The 22,318-nt window shown below is 38.5% G+C and overlaps 1 protein-coding gene across 18 annotated transcripts; it reads left to right on the top strand.

Moving 5' to 3' along the window:
* Positions 1–869: 869 nt before the first annotated feature.
* Positions 870–4,005, top strand: LOC110788971 (beta-galactosidase 15-like). 18 transcript variants are annotated; one of them, XM_056837496.1, is made up of 6 exons: positions 1,053–1,300; positions 1,444–1,504; positions 2,966–3,062; positions 3,166–3,271; positions 3,376–3,463; positions 3,618–4,005. In XM_056837496.1, exons 3-6 carry the CDS (start codon positions 3,010–3,012, stop codon positions 3,842–3,844), a joined length of 474 nt encoding a protein of 157 aa, XP_056693474.1. In that variant the 5' UTR covers positions 1,053–1,300; positions 1,444–1,504; positions 2,966–3,009; the 3' UTR covers positions 3,845–4,005. The 18 variants fall into 18 exon arrangements, 7 of the variants coding, with proteins under 7 accessions (XP_056693474.1, XP_056693473.1, XP_021849302.1 ...); XM_056837495.1 differs by having other exon boundaries at positions 1,425–1,504; XM_021993610.2 differs by having other exon boundaries at positions 1,054–1,300; positions 1,444–1,509.
* The last annotated feature ends 18,313 nt before the right edge of the window (positions 4,006–22,318 follow it).

Raw genomic sequence — 22,318 nt, 5'->3', positions numbered from 1 at the left:
AAAAGGGGAGTGAATAATGGTTTTTTCCATAGCAACACATACCTTGCACACGTTATCCTCGACAATGTGATGTCGGTGAAGGCAATCACGAACTCCAAGGTTGCCTTTACAAGCTCCATATAAAATGTCGGAGTTTCGGATTTCCTTGCAAATCCAACACTTGTTTCCAGATATTCTCTTCCTGTACACCATACAACAGAGACCATGAACTATGATGCCCCAATCTTGCAAGCCAATAGGCTGACTTAACATAAAACATGCCCTGCTTTGATGGCCACTAGTATCTTCGGTCTAGAAGGAAGCAAATCCAGAGTGGGGTGTCCAACACTAGAGCGTTATCATCCTCATTGAACACCTCACAAACTTTCGCAATATCCTAGCATCCTTCATCAAAATTTATGAGGTCTGAAATCATTAAATTTGTCTCACGGTTGAGATTAGGAGACGGAACAAGTGTTGCATTATTACTAGGAAGCCACGCGTCGTCCGACACCCTTATTCTTGCACCTTTTCCTACCTTCCATTTAAGGCCATTAAGAAGAATTTGCACCCCAAATACTCCTCCACATATAACTCAGATCATTTCCCAACCGTGACTCGATAAAATCATCATTCTAGCTTGTAGTATCTAGCCTTTAGAACATAATGTTGGAGCGAGCCCGTATCATTGAGTAGCCTTCGAGCCTGCGAAATAACGTAAATCACAAAATCCAAGTCCACCCATAGTCTTTGGCATGCACTTCGAGTCCCAATTATGCCATTGCATTTTCTTTACAGAGTCTGTCGACCCCCCACCAAAACCGTGCTATAAGCGCCTGTAGTTCATCAATCACACTCACTACTACAAAAAGCGTGATATCTCGACGCTGTAGCCTCGACGATGTGGTAGGCTGTCAACGTGAAATATTGTTTCGCGTTATTTCTCGATGGGGTTTGATGTCTATGTAATTTCTCAACATGGAAAAGCGTCGAGGAATCAGATAGATGTCACATGTGGCGCACGTGATCTTAAAAAGTGGCAGCGGGTTTCCTTTATTCAATATTTGGGGAAAAGAAAACCGCTCCCGATAAACCCTAAAATTGTTTCTCAACTTCCCACTCACCACCTCCATCTCTTTCACTCACCTCTTCTTCTAAGGAGTTGTAAGTTCAACTTCACAAATTGTTTCCCCTTGCCGTTTGTATTTGTTTTCTATCTACCTCTTTCCCTTTCGATTTTCCCATATTTTGGGTTCAAATTGTGTAATTTGGGATTTACGTTTCTATTTGGCTGAATCGGAGACTCAAGAAATATGGATAGGTCAGATTTCAGTTATCAATTTCGATATATTTTATTCAAATTTGGTCTTATGAATTTAGGTTTTTTTAATTGCCTTAAAACATTTTTGTTTGGTGGAATGGATGTTAATTGATGAAAATCAAAGATAAATTCGTGGGACTCAGATCCTGGTTCCAAGCTCCCGTTCAACGTTCATGATTTCGGAGATACCTAATTCTCTCATAGGTCAGGTCAGTTCACAATTACAATCCCATTAATTTATGTTTTTATGCCTTTTGTTGGTGAAGCAATCTAGGTCTAGTCTCACTTTCTTGTTAGAAAATTTGAATCCGGTTTTTATTTTTTGATTGTCGGGGTTTGATAATTCGAGAATCGCAATGGTGGTTTATTGATCCGTGTGAATAAATCTGGAATTTGAGGTTTTAATCAACATTGAAATATACGTTTGAGTTTGTTTTAATTTATTTTTTACAATAGTCCATCCCCTTCTTTATCATTGTAGTATTTTCCAGTACAAGAATTTTTATTTTTGTTTCTTTTTTGGTTATTATATGCCAAGGACTTCTTAATTCATAATTTTAGAATACAGGGTAGAACTTTTTTTTAACTTGTATCATTGTATGTGATTTTGGGTGCAGCCATGAGGCATTTAGTATTTCCGTTGAACTTCCTTCTATTTATGGTTTGGAAACAGAAGTCTAGTTGAAGTTATATCATGTTTGAATGATGATTATATTGAGTAATTCTAAATTGTTATTCTATGTTTTTTACTCCTGGGGTTTGCTGACCATTTTAGGCACAAAGAAACCTTCACTAATATTTTCAGTTCTAAAGTATCAAGCATCAAGCAAATAACTTGACCATTTTCAACTTTTTGTTTGCTATGAATTACTATATACAATTCAATGCATTTCGAATATACTACCATGTACTATTCGTTCTATTCAGCAGAAAGAACAAGGTTTGGGTTGTACATATCTAATCCCATATACTCTACCTTTGGAATGAGACTCATGACATGCATTGTGTAAGATAGCCTAATCGACCAACTTTTTGTTCATCGAAAAAAAAATTCAAGAGCTTTTCCATCTCTCTTCCTCCACACTGCAGTCGATCTGAGAAACTGAACACGATCTTGGAGCATCCAAATTTCAACGAGCTTCAATATTTTCTCAGATCCGAACCAGAAGAAACTATGGCATATGCTTATTCTCAACCTTGAAAAGTTCATTGCTCTAGCCATTTTATAGGTCTGTAATAGCTTCAATCTCTGATATTGTGATGTTATTTCCGATTTTGCTTGAACTTCATGTTTATTTTGCTGCGATTGTGTTGCGTTTTCTTGTTTGCTATGGATTTCAAGGAATTTAGGGTTTTTTTTACTTGTACGATTATGTGTTGTGAGATTAGGGTTTTGAGGGATCGATCTTCGAGGATTTGAGCGGAATTAGGATTTCACATTGGTTTTATATGTTTTAGAGTACAAAGGTAATTGAGGAACTAGTCAAAATATGATTAAATTTGGTTTATTTGTCTATTTCTTCAGCGAAATTGGGTCTATGTAAATGCAAGAACTATTGTTGTAATGTGATTAGTCATGCTTGACTTTGTTAGTTTCTTTGTTTGATTTGAAGTCTACTGATTCCGTATTGCTACTGGTTCTACAAATGTTGGATTTGTACCCAGCTTGAATCAAATGGAACTGTCTTGTTGTATTCTCTAATGGTGTAATGAGTCTGAGTGCTACATTGAAAAAAAATCTGTGTTCTTTGATAATTTACAGGTAATGTATTTTCTCTTAAAACTTCTAGTATTGGTTTCTTTGTTGCAGTCATTTTTACACTCTGTTTTTATTTTCTGCTAACATTGTTTGTTGTCATTTGCAGGTTCTCCGAATTTGGAGGTCCAGTTCACGAGCGACCTGTTGAAGATTTGGCTTTTGCAGTTGCCCGTTTCATACAAAGCGGTGGTTCATACATTTACTATTACATGGTTAGTAGTTGTTTATGAGCATCCTCTTATTGTTTTTGTTATTGACATTAGAAGGTTAATGTCTGGCCCTTTTGCTTTCTGATGTTGTTCACTTCTACTGACAGTACCATGGTGGAACCAACTTTAAACGAACAGCTGGCGTACCATTCGTTACAACTAGTTATGATTATGATGCCCCAATTGATGAATATGGTAAGAATTTGATCTTGCATATTTGTGTTTTGTGGAAGTAGTGGTTTTTAATAACATTGAAATCTAAGATTGAGTTTGTTTAATTATTTTTTATGATAGTCCTGTTGCGTGTTTCTGTCTTGTTTGGCCTGCTGCTGCACTGCTGTTTCTGCAGGTGTTTGGTGTTGTTTTCAGCTGCACAGGTGCTGCTTCTTGCTGTTGCAGGGTGTGGGTTGTGCTCCTGATTTGTGCAGGCTGTTCTGCAGGGAGTCCAGGTGCGTGCTGCAGTCAGGTCTACAGGGAGTGTGGTGTTCGATCGCTGCTGTGTGTAATCTTATGTTGCGTACCCTTTTATTGCATTTGTTGTGTTTGGTTGTTAGGGAGTGGTCTGTACTCCTCTAACTTTTTCTGCTGTTTCGTTTAGATACTTTTGTTCATACCTTTTGGTATTAAATTTGTGTTTTGGAGATATATAGCTAGCTAATTTAATAGTTTGGACATGTGTAAACTTAATTTGACGATATGATATGACGATTTGGAGCGAGCTAATACGTATTATTATATATATATATATATATGCGATTAATATATGAACGATTAAAAAAAATATTAAATTAAATTCTCGACTCTATAAAGTGTCAAAAATGATTCGCGCAAAAGTTGTTGGTAAACCCGCAAAAATTATTACTACGCAGATGACCGTCGAAAAATATATAGCTACACCAAACCCCGTCGAGATTCTCGACGCAGAAAGGCGCCAAAAATTATCTGTAGACGACAAACACCGTCGACATTTTCGACGCGGTAGGGCGTCGAGAATTTCTCTACGGCCAAATTCTCGACGCTGTCGTTGGGCGTCGAGAAAAATTTTCTCGTCGCTTTTGGGCGTCGAAAAATAGCCAAAAAAGCGTCGAAAAATGACGCATTTTGTAGTAGTGACTCATCATATACGTCGGAATGGTTTGTCCAACAACCTTAACAAGAATCTCTTTCCTAGCCCGTGACAGAAGCTTCTCCTTCCACACATTAAGCTTTTTTCATAGTCTCTCCTTCAAGCCTGCAAATACTGCTTCCCTCCCAAAAATCGTCGATAGACCACAATAATTGTCATGCTTCACTACCTCCCTCTATGCTATTTTTAATAACAAACCAATTTAAAAGAAATACAGTATCACGTGGCCCCCTCTAGAAATTCTACTTTATTTATATAAAAAGAAACCCCCTGATCCCACTATTTGTTTCCCGTCGTTTCATCTGAAAACCAAATATGAAAATCAACTTTAAAACTACTATGTACCCACTGTTCTCTTCGATCTGTAATGTTTTCCAATTCCTTATCTACAATACATAATTACAGTTTATGTTCAGTTCTTTCACCGCCATCGAAATCATGTTTTCGATTTCACTATTTTTCTACAACCCCCTTCCCAGTTACAAACTAGATACTCTTTCCTTCTCCCTCCCCTTATTATGATTTTAGCATGTGTATGTGAGTGATAACAACACATTTTAGGGGTATGGATTTTTGCAAAAAGTAATTCCCAAATTAATATTTTTAGAACGTTTCTCTACATTCATGGTGCATTTAATCTACGAAGGAGTAAACATTGCAGGTTTGATTAATTGTGTTTTTTCTTAGTTACAAATTCGGCAAGAGTTATTTTTTCTAATTTGATTTTTTGTCCCCCCCCCCCCATTGTTTATGAAATTTAATTGATTATCATGAGTAAATTATTTTCCCTATTCCAATTGAATTTTATTTTTTCATGTTTGAATTGTAATTTTGTCCGTTCTCATAATTTAAAATTTTAATTACGAATTCAGTTTCTTTGCTACATAAACCATTGCTTCATAAACCACAATGTGCCATAAGCATCCAGTTGCAATGGGTTGTTTGAGGCTTTTGTGTGCTACTGGTTTATGGATAAGGGTGTAATTCAATGAATCCTGGGGACATCTAAGATCCAAAACTTGATTTGTTTTGGCTTTACGATCTTTTTCCAGTTTTAATATGGTAGGAATCACTTTGGTTCCTTCACATATAAACTGACATTAGATGGTAAAGGCCATTCATATCTTGTTTGTAGAGGTTTTAATTTTCCCCTTGTTGTGTTTTGGTCAATGATGAGTCTTTCATAAGCTGAGAAGTATGGGTGGACACGAACAGAACTGTTCGTGAACAGTTCGGAATTGGTTCGATAAAAGTTCGGCTCGAGCTCGATTCGTTTGTAAATGAACACATCTCTCTCGTTCTAACTATCTTGTTCCTTAGTTTTCTAAACTCAAGTCTATACTAGACGATCCCGAACCTTACAACTATAACCAATAGTGTGTAGGCCAGGAATTTACAAATTTTGTTTGATTGAGTGGTTATCGTTAACGACACAAAAATCGGCGCCATTGCCGTTGAGATTTGGAGTGAGGAATCCGGAAATTTCAAGGTCAACGGGCACAAACTTAAACAATACTTTGATGGTGACTCTCACGACACTTTTTCCGTCATGGACTTATTGGACTCCCCATGAATTTGGGGGGGACCGTCAAGCTAGTGACGTTAAACAAGCGCTTCCGGGAGGCAACCCGTGTATTTTAACTTTTTTTTCTTTTGATTTTATTATTTTATTGTGCTACTCATCTTTTTTTTAGTTTGTTTGTGTTAGGTGGAACTGCGGGAAAAATCGAAGAATGGCCCAGGTGCGCCCGCGCCGAATCTGGTGCTCTCGCACAGGCCATAAAACTTGGCATTTTGGGCCTATTTTTGGAGCAGCAGAAATATGATGTTTGTAGTGAGGTGTGCCCCCACCACTTGGACCGCGCCCGCACCTCAACAGAAATACTCTGTAGAAAACATTATGATCTCTCTCAAAATCATCCTTATGATGTTGTGCGCCCGCACCAAAAGTTGGTGCGCCAACACCAAAATATTGACGGTGCGCCTGCATCAGTGTTGGTTCGCCCGCACCCTTCTACTTTTCGGATATTAATGCCAATTCCCCCCGATTTTTTCTTCATTCTCTACATTTCTTTTTCTCCCTCCACGAAAATCCATAGCTTTTTCCAAATATTTTTGCCCCTTTCATCTCTCAAATCCCCATTCCTCCACCATTTCTCCTCAAATCAATCACAAAATTCAACTTTTCTTCATCTCCGGCCATCACACAAATTCATCCTTTATTTTCACAAAAATCACTTCCCCACTCAAATTTTCAGATTTTCACAAGTTAGGGTTTGAAACCCAATTTTCACCAACTCTTCATTTTTGGGATTTTGGAGCAATTGAGAGCTTAAAGGTGTTCTTGGGGGCGTTTAATCATCATTCCAACTCTTGGGTGGTATTTCTCACCTCCTTTAATTAATTTTGCTCCTAGTTCTTGAATTTTCAATTTTTAAGTAATTGGTGATTGAATTCTTGGTGGATTTTTTTGTTGTTATGAATTTTTGCGGTATTGTTGGTGTCTTGGATATTGGTTGTTGTTTGTAATTGTGTTGATTGGTGATTGAATATTTTTCATGCTTGCCACGCATGCAACTTCGACGGACATATTCTCCCATGTTTTGTAGCTATTGCAATTTTTATTTACTTATTTTGTATATAACTTCTTTTTTTAATTTGATTATAGTAATCAAAACCTTGATACAACAAATACATTTTATCAAAAGCTTCTAAAAATGGCTATTCCCCTACATTATCATTACATATTTTTTTCAAAAAAACAATCCTATATTGCACATAGATCCTAATTACCCTACAAATTCCTATTACCAAAGAAACCCAAATCATCCCTTACATCCAAATATCACAAAATTTCCAAATAATCTAAATATCACAAACATGCCAATGAATTCCAATTACCATGCAAACCCAAATTACCTAGTACATCCAAATTTTCCAATGCATCTTAACTTACCCACTAATTGAAACTTGTTCTCTACTAATTCAAATGTGAATTATCCTCATTTTGGCTATGACCAATACAATATGGAACCACCTGCTGAGAATGCTCTAGTACAAACAGAAACTTCATCAAAAACTTCACAAATTTGATAAGTTCTTCAAACTGCATAAACGTAGAAACTTTTCAGTCAGGGGAGCAAGATGTAGTCGGGTCACCGTCTGGTACTTCTCGAAATAATGTCATAAATATCAACGATGTGCCAGAGTGTGAAAATGAAGATGATGGTAATGAGAAAACACCAACCTTTGTCAGTAAAGGCAAAGGAAATAGGTGTTCTTGGAGTAAACCTCAAGACATCCTTCTAATTAGTGGTTGGGTTAATTTTTCTCCGAATCCAAAAATCGGAACAAATCAAACTATGGAGGCATTTTGGGGAAGATAGTTGAGTACTACAACAAATATCGAAAAGAAGGCGGTGATGGAACTGAAAAACAACTCCTCACTTGTCGTTGGCAAAAAATAAGACCCGCCGTTGCTAAATATGTTGCTTGCGTAGATCAAGTCAAGCAACGACCGAAAAGTGGTGAGTGCAAATTAGATGTCACTGATGAAGCAAATCAAATATACCGTTCTGATATGAAAGAAGATTTTAAGTTTGACTTTGCTTGGGAAAGATTACAACCTCAACCAAAATTTATGAATTCTTTTGTGTATGATTGTGATTATATGACACCCCTTTTTATTCCTCCAAATTATGGAACTGGAAATATTTTAGTTCAATCTGAGGAAAGTGAAGGGAGTGAGAAAAGGTCAAAATTGGATGAAAGCGGAAGCTTTAGTTCCTCATCTAATTTAACGACCAACACCAACTACGGCAAAACTCTTATCTCGACCTATAGGTCAGAAACAAGCAAAGAGGAAGGCAAAAAAATTATCAAGTGATGTCCTTGATCCTATACAAGAGAAACATGCGAATTTGCAACATACGAACGAAGAAACTTCAAAGGTAATGAAAGATTTGTAGAAGTTGAACGACTTCGGGAGGATAGGAAGAAAAAAGCACAAGTTTTGAAGGAACGTAAATTGAAGTATCAATTATTACAAGCACTAATGAGTCGTGATAATATATCGGAGGAAGACGAAGCTCGAAAAATAAATTGTACGTGGCACGAATTAATGGATTAATTAAGCTTAGCTATTAAATAATTATGTTTGGGTGTGTAATTGTAGTTTTTTTTTTTAATTTCTAGTACGTTATTTGGTTTTATATTTTTTAATACTTTAACCAAAATCCTTGTAGTATCTGTTAGGTTATTATACATATGACATTACATAGATCATGCGGAAACAACCATTAACCCAAGACAACATATTATTTACACATAATCATATAGCATAATTTAGATGCATACTCTTTGTTGCGTGCCCTCCCTAGCTGCGCCCGAACCGAACAAGAACAAGTCTTTAGGACTCCAAGTGTCGTCCCTCCGTAGATAGTCCACAGCACGTCCGGATCCGCCTTAAGATTGACCAACTAGAATCGCCCTTAAGGTACTAGAAAATTTCGGCACTTTTATGAGCAAGATGTGTGTTTTAATTTTCTCTCAAAAAACTCACTTTTGAATACTTTGAAACTTTTTTTATAAATTGTGAGCCCTAGCCTCATATTTATAGGGGTATGGAAAGGGAATCGAAATCCTATTCAGATACAAATTAATTAAACCTAGAATCCTACAAGAACTCTAATTTAATTAATTTATCAAATAGAATTAGGAATTTAATCATTAACCGAACTCTGCATGTTTTAGGAAACGTGCACGAACACAAACACTTGCACACACACGCACGGCAGCCACGATGGGCCCCCATGCGTGCGCGCGAGCAGCAGCCCACGCAGCGCCCGCGCGCGCTGCGCGCTGCGCGTGCTGTGCGCGCTGTGCGCGCTGCGCAGCCTGCTGGGCCTGGCCTTGCGCTGGGCCTGGCGTGGCTGTTTGTGCGGCGCGCTTGGCTTGCTGGGCGATGGCCTGGCTTCGTGCTGGGCCTCGTCCGGCAGGCCTCGTCCGATGCTTATTCGTACGATGCGCTTCCGATTAAATTTTCCGATTCCGGAATTCATTTCCGATACGAACAATATTTAATATTTCCGATTCCGGAATTAATTTCCGTTTCGAACAAATATTTAATATTTCCGTTTCCGGAATTATTTTCCGATTCCGGTAATATTTCCGATTCTGACAATATTTCCGTTTCCGGCAATATTTCCGATTCTGGTAATATTTCCATTTCCGATAATATTTTCCGATACGTACCATGTTTCCGTTTCCGGCAACATCTACGACTTGGATAATATTTATATTTCCGATACGATCCATATTTCCGTTTCCGGCAATATCATCGTTTCCGGAGTATTCATTTCTTGCCTGTGACGATCTTAGCTCCCACTGAAACCAAGATCCGTCGGTTCCGAATATTCATAGATGGAGTATTTAATGCCATTAAATACTTGATCCGTTTACGTACTATTTGTGTGACCCTATGGGTTCAGTCAAGAGTAAGCTGTGGATTAATATCATTAATTCCACTTGAGCTGAAGCGGCCTCTAGCTAGGCATTCAGCTCACTTGATCTCACTGAATTATTAACTTGTTAATTAATACTGAACCGCATTTATTAGACTTAACATAGAATGCATACTTGGACCAAGGGCATTATTTCCTTCAGTCTCCCACTTGTCCTTAGGGACAAGTGTGCATTTCCTAATTCCTTTGTCGCTCGATGCTTGCTCTTGAACATAAGGTAAGAGTTGTCATCCTTATTATGTCCAGAGGTGTTCCTCCGTTTCAGAGTTCAACTGATCAAATAAACAGATAATCATAGCCTATGATTCATCCGAGCACGGCCATGCATTTCACAGTTTCTAGCTCTCCGAGTGGCCTTGTACAACTTTTAAGCATCTCATCCCGATTTATGGGAGGACAATCCCAATCTTGCGATCTTGAGATTAGACTTCGTTTGATAGGTGATTACCTGAGCGTTGCCTTTATAGCCTCCTTTTACGGTGCGACGGTTGGTCAACGTCAAAGCAACCCGTTCTCAAACAAGTAATCTCAAATCACTCAGGTATTGAGGATTTAGTGTCTAATAATTTAATGAAATTTACTTATGACAGATTTTCATCTCTTACAGTAAAGTTTCATAGGTCTTGTCCGATACTAGTCTTCCCAAAGTAAGTATCTATGCAAATGATTACGACATTGCCATGTCCACATAGTTCAAGAAACAGAACTACTAGTCATCTTGCATTCTAATCGTCTAACGTTTTCTATGCGTCCAATTTTATAGAAAACTCCGACTAGGGACCATTTTCAACCTTTGACATTCAAGTTCACTTGATAGACATTTCTTAGTCACAGGACTGGTCCTGACAGTCTATCTTGAATATATCGTCAAATTGAAGGGACTCATCATTTAATAAACCACAAATTAAATGGAAAAATGAATTCTTTTCATTTATTGTGAATGATTAACCAATAATGTTTTACAAAGATTTAAACTCTAAAACTTTAAAACATTAAACAGAGACATCAAAGCCATTCTCCAATATGCTTGATTCCCATAGCTGCAGTGTGCGAGTTGTGCTTCGCCTGCGGCAGAGGTTTAGTTAATGGATCTGATATGTTGTCATCAGTTCCAATTTTGCTTATCTCGACTTCTTTTCTTTCAACGAACTCTCGTAGAAGGTGAAATCTACGAAGTACATGCTTGACTCTCTGGTGGTGTCTAGGCTCTTTTTCCTGTGCAATAGCTCTGTTATTGTCACAATACAGGGCTATTGGTCCTTTAATGGAGGGGACTACACCAAGTTCACCTATGAACTTCCTTAGCCATATAGCTTCCTTTGCTGCTTCATGTGCAGCAATGTACTCCGCTTCAGTTGTAGAATCCGCAATGGTGCTTTGCTTAGCACTTTTCCAGCTTACTGCTCCTCCGTTGAGGCAGAAGACAAACCCAGACTGTGATCTGAAATCATCTTTGTCGGTTTGGAAACTTGCGTCCGTATAGCCTTTAACAATTAATTCATCATCTCCACCATAGACCAGGAAGTCATCTTTGTGCCTTTTCAGGTACTTCAGAATGTTCTTGGCAGCAGTCCAATGCGCCTCTCCTGGGTCTGACTGGTATCTGCTCGTAGCACTGAGTGCGTACGCAACATCCGGGCGTGTACATATCATAGCATACATTATTGAACCAATCAATGATGCATATGGAATCCCATTCATTCGTCTACGCTCATCAAGTGTTTTTGGGCACTGAGTCTTGCTTAGAGTCATTCCATGAGACATGGGTAGGTAGCCTCGCTTGGAGTCTGCCATCTTGAACCTATCAAGCACCTTATTGATATAAGTGCTTTGACTAAGTCCAATCATCTTTTTAGATCTGTAAATCTTGATGCCCAATATGTACTGTGCTTCTCCTAGATCCTTCATCGAAAAACATTTCCCAAGCCAAATCTTGACAGAGTTCAACATAGGAATGTCATTTCCAATGAGTAATATGTCGTCGACATATAATACTAGGAAAGCAATTTTGCTCCCACTGACCTTCTTGTATACACAAGATTCGTCTGCGTTCTTGATGAAACCAAAGTCACTGACTGCTTCATCAAAACGTATATTCCAGCTCCTGGATGCCTGCTTCAATCCGTAGATTGACTTCTTTAGCTTGCATACCTTTTTAGCATTCTTTGGATCCTCAAAACCTTCAGGCTGTGTCATAAACACAGTTTCTGTTAAAACGCCGTTTAAGAAAGCAGTTTTGACATCCACCTGCCATATTTCGTAATCGTAATATGCAGCCATTGCTAACATTATCCGAATAGACTTTAGCATTGCAACTGGTGAAAAGGTTTCATCGTAATCCACACCGTGGACTTGCCTGTAACCTTTTGCAACCAATCTAGCTTTGAAAACTTCAAGTTTCCCATTCTTGTCCTTTTTCAGTTTGAAAACCCATTTGCTTCCAATGGCTTGATAGCCATCTGGCAAATCGACCAAATCCCATACTTGGTTTTCAGACATGGAGTCTAATTCAGATTGCATGGCTTCTTGCCATTGCTTGGAGCTAGGGCTCGTCATAGCTTGTTTGTAAGTCGCAGGTTCATCACTTTCAAGTAATAGAACGTCATAGCTCTCGTTCGTCAAAATACCTAAGTACCTTTCCGGTTGAGATCTATAAATTTGCGATCTACGCGGGGTAACATTTCTAGATTGACCATGATTCTCACCAGATTCTTCTAAAGATCTCTGAGTTTCATCCTGAATGTCATCTTGAGCATTCTCTAGAGTTTGTTGTTCGACTCGAATTTCTTCGAGGTCTACTTTTCTCCCACTTGTCATTTTGGAAATGTGATCCTTCTCCAAAAAGACACCATCTCGAGCAACAAACACTTTGTTCTCAGATGTATTGTAGAAGTAATACCCCTTTGTTTCCTTTGGATAGCCCACAAGGATACATTTGTCAGATTTTGGATGAAGTTTGTCTGAAATTAATCGTTTGACGTATACTTCACATCCCCAAATCTTAAGAAAAGACACATTTGGAGGCTTTCCAAACCATAATTCGTATGGAGTCTTTTCGACAGCTTTAGACGGAGCTCTATTTATAGTGAGTGCAGCTGTATTTAGTGCATGTCCCCAAAATTCTAATGGAAGTTCGGCCTGACCCATCATTGACCTGACCATGTCTAGCAAGGTTCTGTTCCTCCGTTCTGACACACCGTTCCATTGTGGTGTTCCAGGAGGAGTCAATTCTGATAGAATTCCACATTCTTTCAGATGGTCATCAAATTCATAGCTCAGATATTCACCGCCTCTATCAGACCGCAGTGCCTTAATCTTCTTGCCTAATTGATTCTCTACTTCACTCTGAAATTCCTTGAATTTGTCAAAGGATTCAGACTTATGATTCATTAGGTAGACATAACCATACCTACTGAAGTCATCAGTGAAAGTGATAAAGTAGCTGAAACCACCTCTAGCATTTGTACTCATTGGTCCACATACATCTGTATGGATTAAACCCAATAGTTCATTTGCTCTTTCTCCAACTTTAGAGAAAGGTTGCTTTGTCATTTTGCCAAGTAAACATGATTCGCATTTACCATAATCCTCTAAGTCAAATGGTTCTAGAATTCCTTCCTTTTGAAGTCTTTCTAAGCGTTTCAAGTTTATATGGCCTAATCGACAATGCCACAGATAGGTGAGATCTGAATCATCCTTTTTGGCCTTTTTGGTATTTATGTTATATACTTGTTTGTCGTGATCTAATAAATAAAGTCCATTGACTAATCTAGCAGATCCATAAAACATCTCTTTAAAATAAAACGAACAACAATTGTCTTTTATTAAAAAGGAAAATCCCTTAGCATCTAAGCAAGAAACTGAAATGATGTTTTTAGTAAGACTTGGAACATGGAAACATTCTTCCAGTTCCAAAACTAGCCCGGAGGGCAACGACAAATAGTAAGTTCCTACGGCTAATGCAGCAATCCGTGCTCCATTTCCCACTCGTAGGTCGACTTCACCCTTGCTTAACTTTCTACTTCTTCTTAGTCCCTGTGGATTGGAACATAAGTGTGAGCCACAACCTGTATCTAATACCCAAGAAGTTGAATTAGCAAGTATACAGTCTATAACGAAAATACCTGAAGATGGAACGACTGTTCCGTTCATCTGATCTTCCTTTAGCTTCAAGCAATCTCTCTTCCAATGCCCCTTCTTCTTGCAGTAGAAGCATTCGGATTCAGAAGTGGGTTGACTGACCTTCCTCTTTACAGATTTGGCACCAGTTTGCTTAGTTGGGCTGGCCTTGTTGCCACCTTTCTTAGCATTCCTCTTCTTTCCAGATTTCTTGAACTTGCCCCCACGCACCATAAGCACATCCTGCTTATCACTTTTGAGCGTCTTTTCAGCGGTCTTCAGCATACCGTGAAGCTCAGTGAGCGTTTTGTCCAGACTATTCATACTGTAGTTCAGTTTGAACTGATCATACCCGCTATGAAGAGAATGGAGGATGGTGTCTATAGCCATTTCCTGAGAAAATTGCTGATCCAGCCGACTCATATTCTCAATGAGTCCAATCATTTTGAGAACATGTGGACTTACGGGCTCGCCTTTCTTAAGCTTGGTCTCAAGAATTTGCCTATGAGTCTCGAATCTTTCGACTCGAGCCAGATCTTGGAACATGTTCTTCAACTCACTGATGATTGTGAAAGCATCTGAGTTGATGAACGTTTTCTGCAGATCCGCACTCATGGTGGCGAGAATTAGACATTTCACATCCTTGTTGGCATCAATCCAACGATTGAGGGCTGCCTGAGTGACCCCGTCGCCTGCAGCTTCGGGCATCGCCTCATCCAGGACATACTCCTTTTCTTCCTGCATAAGAACTATTTGCAAGTTCCTTTGCCAGTCAAGGAAGTTTTTCCCGTTCAACTTCTCCTTTTCGAGAATTGATCGAATGTTGAATGAATTGTTGTTTGCCATATTAAAAACTACAATTGAAAAGAATAAACAAATAAATAACCATTCACAGTTTCTCTTAATAAACTTAAATTCTAGCATACATGCATAATTCAATGTTTATTAAGCATTTTATTCAAATTATGTGTTCCGGCAGGTGTGAATAAAATGATTCCAAGATCCTAAAATCATTGAAGAACTAAGCACAGTTTGTCGACTTAATCCTAGAACATCTTAGGTAAGCAAAAGCCTTTTGCTAATAGTCTAGAAACTATTCTTGGTTGATAGGTACGTCTAAGAACTTATTAGGTAAACCTATCGAATTTGCCACGACATAAAAGGACTCCTTACTTATATCGTTGAGTTTCACCAAAACTAACATGTACTCACAATTATTTGTGTACCTTGCCCCTTTAGGACCAATAAGTAACACCTCGCTGAGCGAAAACTATTACTAGATTGATGTAAAGGATATCCAAGCAAGTGTATATTTTGGCATGACACCTTTTAACTCAATTTTTAAGTTTGGAACTTAAGGCTCTTACTATGTTGGTTAGATTTTAAGTGAACTAAAATCCTTAATCATGCAACATAATCAAGCTTTTGATCTCATGCATTTTAAGACATATTTAAAACAATAAATAACTTAAAACATGCATAAGATAAATGTGATCTAGTATGGCCCGACTTCATCTTGAAGCTTTGACTTCAAAGTCCGTCTTGAAAATCTCCGTGGGAGGCACCATTTTCTTCAAATAGGATAAGTTATAACTAATTACAACTATTTGATGGTACGCAGACCATATTTGAATTGAAAAATAACTTTGGTACTTTAGACCAATTACATTCAAATTAATGGTACGCAGACCATATTTTCTATCCTATTTGGGCCATACTAGTCACTTCATAACCTGCAAAACAGTACATATACAATATATACCATTCACCCATTCATTATCATGAATGGCCCACATAGCTGGTTAGTAAAACACATTATGCATCATGTAAACATTTGCAGCAATTAATCAAGGGCACCAATAATCTACCAATTATTCAGTCCTTATTAATTCTAATCAAGTTGTTTTAACCTTAAGGATTTGTAGACCTAATCAAGAGTTTATGACTAAAAGCGCTCCCACTTAAACCAATAAATTTATATGCTTTACTAATTTTAAACATAAAAATGTATTTCTAGTTCAACCGGAAACATACAAATTTAATTAAAATTTAAAGCTCATATCAATTTATAATTGAATCCAAAAGTTTAATTTAATTTCAGTCGTATTTAAATTAATTCATGATTTTAATTTTAGTAAAATAATTAGAATAAATAACATTTATTATAATTACAATATTCAAAATTAAAATCCAAGAAAATAATTTAAATTATTAATTTTAAAATTAATTAAAATTACGTGAACTGAAATTTTCAAATTAAACATTCAAAACGATCTTTAATCGTAACGCAAACACCCTACGCGTTGCACGCCCATGGGCCGCACGCACACAGCCATTGCTGGCCATGTGCGCGCAGCCCATGCGCTCGTCGCATAGCTGCTGCATCCCCATCGCAAGCCTCCGCACGCATTGGTGCTCGCTGCGCGCGCCAGCGCTCATCGCACGCGAGCTATCGCTCGCAGTGCGCGCGCGACATCGCTCGCTGGGCGCGCGACATCGCTCGCTGGGCGCGCGACATCGCTCGCTGGGCGCGCGACATCGCTCGCTGTGCGCGCGAGCAATGCTGGCTGTGCGCGCGAGTCCTCGCTCGTTGTGCGCGCGAGCAATGCTGGGCGCAGCGCTCGTGGCACGCGAGCTTGCGCTCGCTGCGCGCGAGGCTGCGCGCTCTTGTGCGAGGCAGCGCGCGTTGTGGCGCAGCTCGCTTGCTGCCCACACGCGACTGCCTTGGCTCGCCCTTCGCCCATGCCCATTCGTCCATTGCTCGTGGCACACGACACAAGGCAGGGCTGCTGCCTTGTGCTCGTGCACTACGCCCTTGCTCATTGCATTCGTGCCGCACGGGCGACGAGCTCCCTTGCTCGTCGTCGCATGCCCGCATTATACAACACCCCTTAAGGGTAACACGAAGCGTCCATTGCTTCGTGCGTGCAAGTTTTATGAACGAATCGCATAAAAATTTAAAATTTATATTTAAAATTAATGACAAATTAATAAATAATATTAATTTCATAATTTTAGGGCGAAAAATCGAAAATTTATTATCCAATTGATTTCCGATTGTTATGGATTCAAGTCTAGGTCATAAAAATTTAAAATTTATCATAAATATATTTACAATTTTTATGGTGGTTTTTAATCATAGGTTTCTAATTAAATTACAATTAATTATGAAAATCAAATTAATTCTAAATTATTCTAATTTTCAACAAATTAATCATAATTACAAATTAGATTGCATAATTAACAAGACTAGGCATTCAAACTTGTTAAACATATGCAGTGGGTCAATCAAAAATTCAAGATTTATCAACAAGAATCGCAAATATTTAATTTAACATCTTAAATTTACGAAATTTTGCATTCGAAAAACTAAAACCTTCGAAAAGTCATAGTTAGGCTTCGAATTTGAGAATTCTGGGTTCGGCAGAAAATTACTATTTTTTGTCAAAATTTTAGAATGCCTTTTACATGCGGAATTGACACAAAAATCACTCAATTCGGATGAGTAACGAAGAAACTGCCGAAAAACTGCGTACGTATAATTAAATAAACGCAATTTGCAATTAATTAACAATTACGAAAATTAATCACCCCTTTTAATTCTTGCAAATTTGTAATATTTAACCATGTTCATGCAATTTAGATTATGAAAATAATAAGGGGCTCGTGATACCACTGTTAGGTTATTATACATATGACATTACATAGATCATGCGGAAACAACCATTAACCCAGGACAACATATTATTTACACATAATCATATAGCATAATTTAGATGCATACTCTTTGTTGCGTGCCCTCCCTAGCTGCGCCCGAACCGAACAAGAACAAGTCTTTAGGACTCCAAGTGTCGTCCCTCCGTAGATAGTCCACAGCACGTCCGGATCCGCCTTAAGATTGACCAACTAGAATCGCCCTTAAGGTACTAGAAAATTTCGGCACTTTTATGAGCAAGATGTGTGTTTTAATTTTCTCTCAAAAAACTCACTTTTGAATACTTTGAAACTTTTTTTATAAATTGTGAGCCCTAGCCTCATATTTATAGGGGTATGGAAAGGGAATCGAAATCCTATTCAGATACAAATTAATTAAACCTAGAATCCTACAAGAACTCTTATTTAATTAATTTATCAAATAGAATTAGGAATTTAATCATTAACCGAACTCTGCATGTTTTAGGAAACGTGCACGAACACAAACACTTGCACACACACGCACGGCAGCCACGATGGGCCCCCATGCGTGCGCGCGAGCAGCAGCCCACGCAGCGCCCGCGCGCGCTGCGCGCTGCGCGTGCTGTGCGCGCTGTGCGCGCTGCGCAGCCTGCTGGGCCTGGCCTTGCGCTGGGCCTGGCGTGGCTGTTTGTGCGGCGTGCTTGGCTTGCTGGGCGATGGCCTGGCTTCGTGCTGGGCCTCGTCCGGCAGGCCTCGTCCGATGCTTATTCGTACGATGCGCTTCCGATTAAATTTTCCGATTCCGGAATTCATTTCCGATACGAACAATATTTAATATTTCCGATTCCGGAATTAATTTCCGTTTCGAACAAATATTTAATATTTCCGTTTCCGGAATTATTTTCCGATTCCGGTAATATTTCCGATTCTGACAATATTTCCGTTTCCGGCAATATTTCCGATTCTGGTAATATTTCCATTTCCGATAATATTTTCCGATACGTACCATGTTTCCGTTTCCGGCAACATCTACGACTTGGATAATATTTATATTTCCGATACGATCCATATTTCCGTTTCCGGCAATATCATCGTTTCCGGAGTATTCATTTCTTGCCTGTGACGATCTTAGCTCCCACTGAAACCAAGATCCGTCGGTTCCGAATATTCATAGATGGAGTATTTAATGCCATTAAATACTTGATCCGTTTACGTACTATTTGTGTGACCCTACGGGTTCAGTCAAGAGTAAGCTGTGGATTAATATCATTAATTCCACTTGAACTGAAGCGGCCTCTAGCTAGGCATTCAGCTCACTTGATCTCACTGAATTATTAACTTGTTAATTAATACTGAACCGCATTTATTAGACTTAACATAGAATGCATACTTGGACCAAGGGCATTATTTCCTTCAGTATCCTCATGCATCATGTATTGATTGTAGTCTAGTAGTCAAATAATTATACTTATTGCATCATGTAGTCTAGTATTACATTACTGTCTTTGCTTCGATCACCATATAGTCTATATAACATAATTGCACCATATAGTAGTCTTTTGCAACATTATTGCACCATGTCCTAAAGCAATGACATTTCATGTCATACTTTTCACAGTATTTTATGATGTATTTGTGGAAAATTTCCATCAATTATTTCACTGGTATGTTAAGTCTTGTCTAGTAAAGTTTATTATTATTCATATACAATAATGGTATGAGTTGTATATTTAAGAAACCAATATTCACATTTCATTTTATTACAACTTGAATTCCATCATTTTCTCCTAAAGTGAGTATTTGTTTGTTAAAAAAATGTCTTCAAATTCAAGTTCTAATTCCATGAGCTCCGACATCGAAAATCCAAATGCAAGGGCCCAATCACAACAAATGGTTCGAAATTGGGTGATGGTCATGCCACTTCGCAACCAAGTTGTAACAAAAGTAGTTTTGGAACTTAATGAAAGGGGGTCCAATTCGCAAAGGCGGAGGTAGAGGAAACCCGATCGTCCAAGAGATCGTGTCGTGGGTCATAATCGCTTATTCTTAGACTACTTTGCAGAGGAACAGTGTATAGCAATGATCAAATTGATGAGTATGTGAGGATAAGTGAACAAACTTCACTCAAGTCCTTAAGCAGATTTGTTGATGCTGTAATTGGAGATTTTCAGAAGGTGTACTTAAGGAGGCCAAGTCAGGATGACTTGCAACGACTACTTCGTATTGGAGAGATGCATGGATTTCTAGGCATGTTGGAAAGTATAGATTGTATGCATTGGGAGTGGGAAAATTGTCCAACTGCTTGGAAAGGACAATTTCAAGGCCGGGGTGCAGTGGTAAAGCCACAATCATATTAGAAACTGTAGCATCACAAGATCTACGGATTTGGCATGCCTTTTTTGGAGTTTCCGGTTCTTCTAATTGTTAGGTTATGATACATATGACAATACATAAATCATGCGGAAAAACCATAATGCCAGGAAAGCATATTATTTACACATAATCATTTAGCATAATTTAGGAGCATACACTTTGTAGCGTGCCCTCCCTAGCTGCGCCCGAACCGAACAAGAACAAGTCTTTAAGACTCCAAATGTCGTCCCTCCGTAGATAGTCCACAGTACGTCCGGGTCCGCCTCAAGATTGACCAACTAGAATCACCCTTAAGGTGCTAGGAATTTTCGGCTATTGTTGTGCAAGTGTATGGCTGAATTTTCTTTCAAAAACTTACCCTTTGAATACTTCAATCGTATTTATAAATTATGACCCTAGGCCCTTATTTATAGAGGTTTGGAAAGGGAATTGGAATCCTAGTAGGATACGATTTAATTAAACTTAGAATCCTACAAGGACTCTAATTAATTAAATAATCCTAATAGGAATAGGAATTTTATCATACACCAAATCCTAATAGATTTAGGAACTGTGCATGGACACAAACACACACGCACGGAGCCACGAGGGCGCCCGCACGCGTGCGCTCGGCCTACGCAGCCCATGCTGGGCAGCCTTGCCTTGGCGCGCTGGGCCTGCCTTGCGGTGGGCCTGGCGCTGCCTTGGGCTGGGCGTTGGCGCGCGTCTTTGCTTGCTGGGCGATGGCCTGGCTTCGTGCTGGGCCTTCGTCCGGCAGGCCTCGTCCGATGCTTATTCGTACGATACGCTTCCGATTAAATTCCCGGTTCCGGAATTCATTTCCGATACGAACAATATTTAATATTTCCGATTCCGGAATTAATTTCCGTTTCGAACAAATATTTAATATTTCCGTTTCCGGAACTATTTTCCGATTCCGATAATATTTCCGATTCTGACAATATTTCCGTTTCCGGCAATATTTCCGATTCCGGCAATATTTCCATTTCCGATAATATTTTCCGATACGTACCATGCTTCCGTTTCCGGCAACATCTACGACTTGGATAATATTTATATTTCCGATACGATCCATATTTCCGTTTCCGGCAATATCATCGTTTCCGGAGTATTCATTTCTTGTTTGTGACGATCTCAGCTCCCACTGAAACCAAGATCCGTCGATTCCGAATATTCATAGATAGAGTATTTAATGCCATTAAATACTTGATCCGTTTACGTACTATTTGTGTGACCCTACGGGTTCAGTCAAGAGTAAGCTGTGGATTAATATCATTAATTCCACTTGAACTGAAGCGGCCTCTAGCTAGGCATTCAGCTCACTTGATCTTACTGAATTATTAACTTGTTAATTAATACTGAACCGCATTTATTAGACTTAACATTGAATGCATACTTGGACCAAGGGCATTATTTCCTTCACTAATGACATCAATATGCTAAATAGGTCTCTCGTATTTAACGATATTTTTGGAGGTCGAACACCATCGATTAATTTTGAAGTGAATTGTCACCAATATAATATGGGATATTACCTAGAAGATGGTATATATCCCGAATGGGCAACTTTTGTGTAAGCTATTCGAATTCCACAAGGTTCAAAGGCAAAATTTATTTTCGCGGTTACAAGAGTCAGCACGGAAAGATGTTGAGCGTGCTTTTGGTGTTCTCCAAGCAAGAAGTGCCATATTGCGCAAACCGACACTTGTATATATGGAAGATACAGTTATGCAAAAAATCATGATAGCTTGTATAATATTGCATAACATGATTTTGAAGATGAACGGGAAGGTTACCTACACAACGAGGAGTATGGGGATATCACACAATTCGATCAAGCACAAGTAGTAGATGGTAAAACTACATTTTTACATGTATATGTTCCACATGGCCACATTGGAATATGTTTTTGAATATATATCCTACTATAAAAGAAGTTGTTGCACATTATAATGTACTAATAGTACATATTTATTGTCAACGAGATGATATAAGCTGTTTCAGTGAATGAGAGGAGTTTTAGGTGGTATGTGTACATGATTAGAAACTCTTTAGTTTTAGGCCCGGTTCTTTAGAGTTGAACTGAACTTAACTAAACTGAACTTAACTTAACTTAACATAATATATTACCAAAATAAGTAATAAGTAATAAGTAATAAGTAATAAGTAATAAATAATAAATGATAAATAATAAAAAAAAAAGTAAAAAAAAAAATTTAACTAATAACTAAATAA

The sequence above is a fragment of the Spinacia oleracea genome, chromosome 2 (genome assembly GCF_020520425.1).
Source record: "Spinacia oleracea cultivar Varoflay chromosome 2, BTI_SOV_V1, whole genome shotgun sequence".
Taxonomy (NCBI): Eukaryota; Viridiplantae; Streptophyta; class Magnoliopsida; order Caryophyllales; family Amaranthaceae; genus Spinacia; species Spinacia oleracea.
The sequence above is the reverse complement of the archived record's forward strand: the minus strand, read 5'-3'. Positions and strand labels throughout refer to the sequence as shown.

What these genes read in the sequence shown, in the direction of transcription:
- LOC110788971 (XM_056837496.1), top strand. Translation starts at nt 3,010, where the DNA reads ATGAGTCTGAGTGCTACATTGAAAAAAAATCTGTGTTCTTTGATAATT. An exon ending in TGTTCTTTGATAATTTACAG is followed by an intron (nt 3,063 to 3,165) that starts GTAATGTATTTT and finishes TGTCATTTGCAG; the next exon opens with GTTCTCCGAATTTGGAGGTC. An exon ending in TGCCCCAATTGATGAATATG is followed by an intron (nt 3,464 to 3,617) that starts GTAAGAATTTGA and finishes CTGTTTCTGCAG; the next exon opens with GTGTTTGGTGTTGTTTTCAG.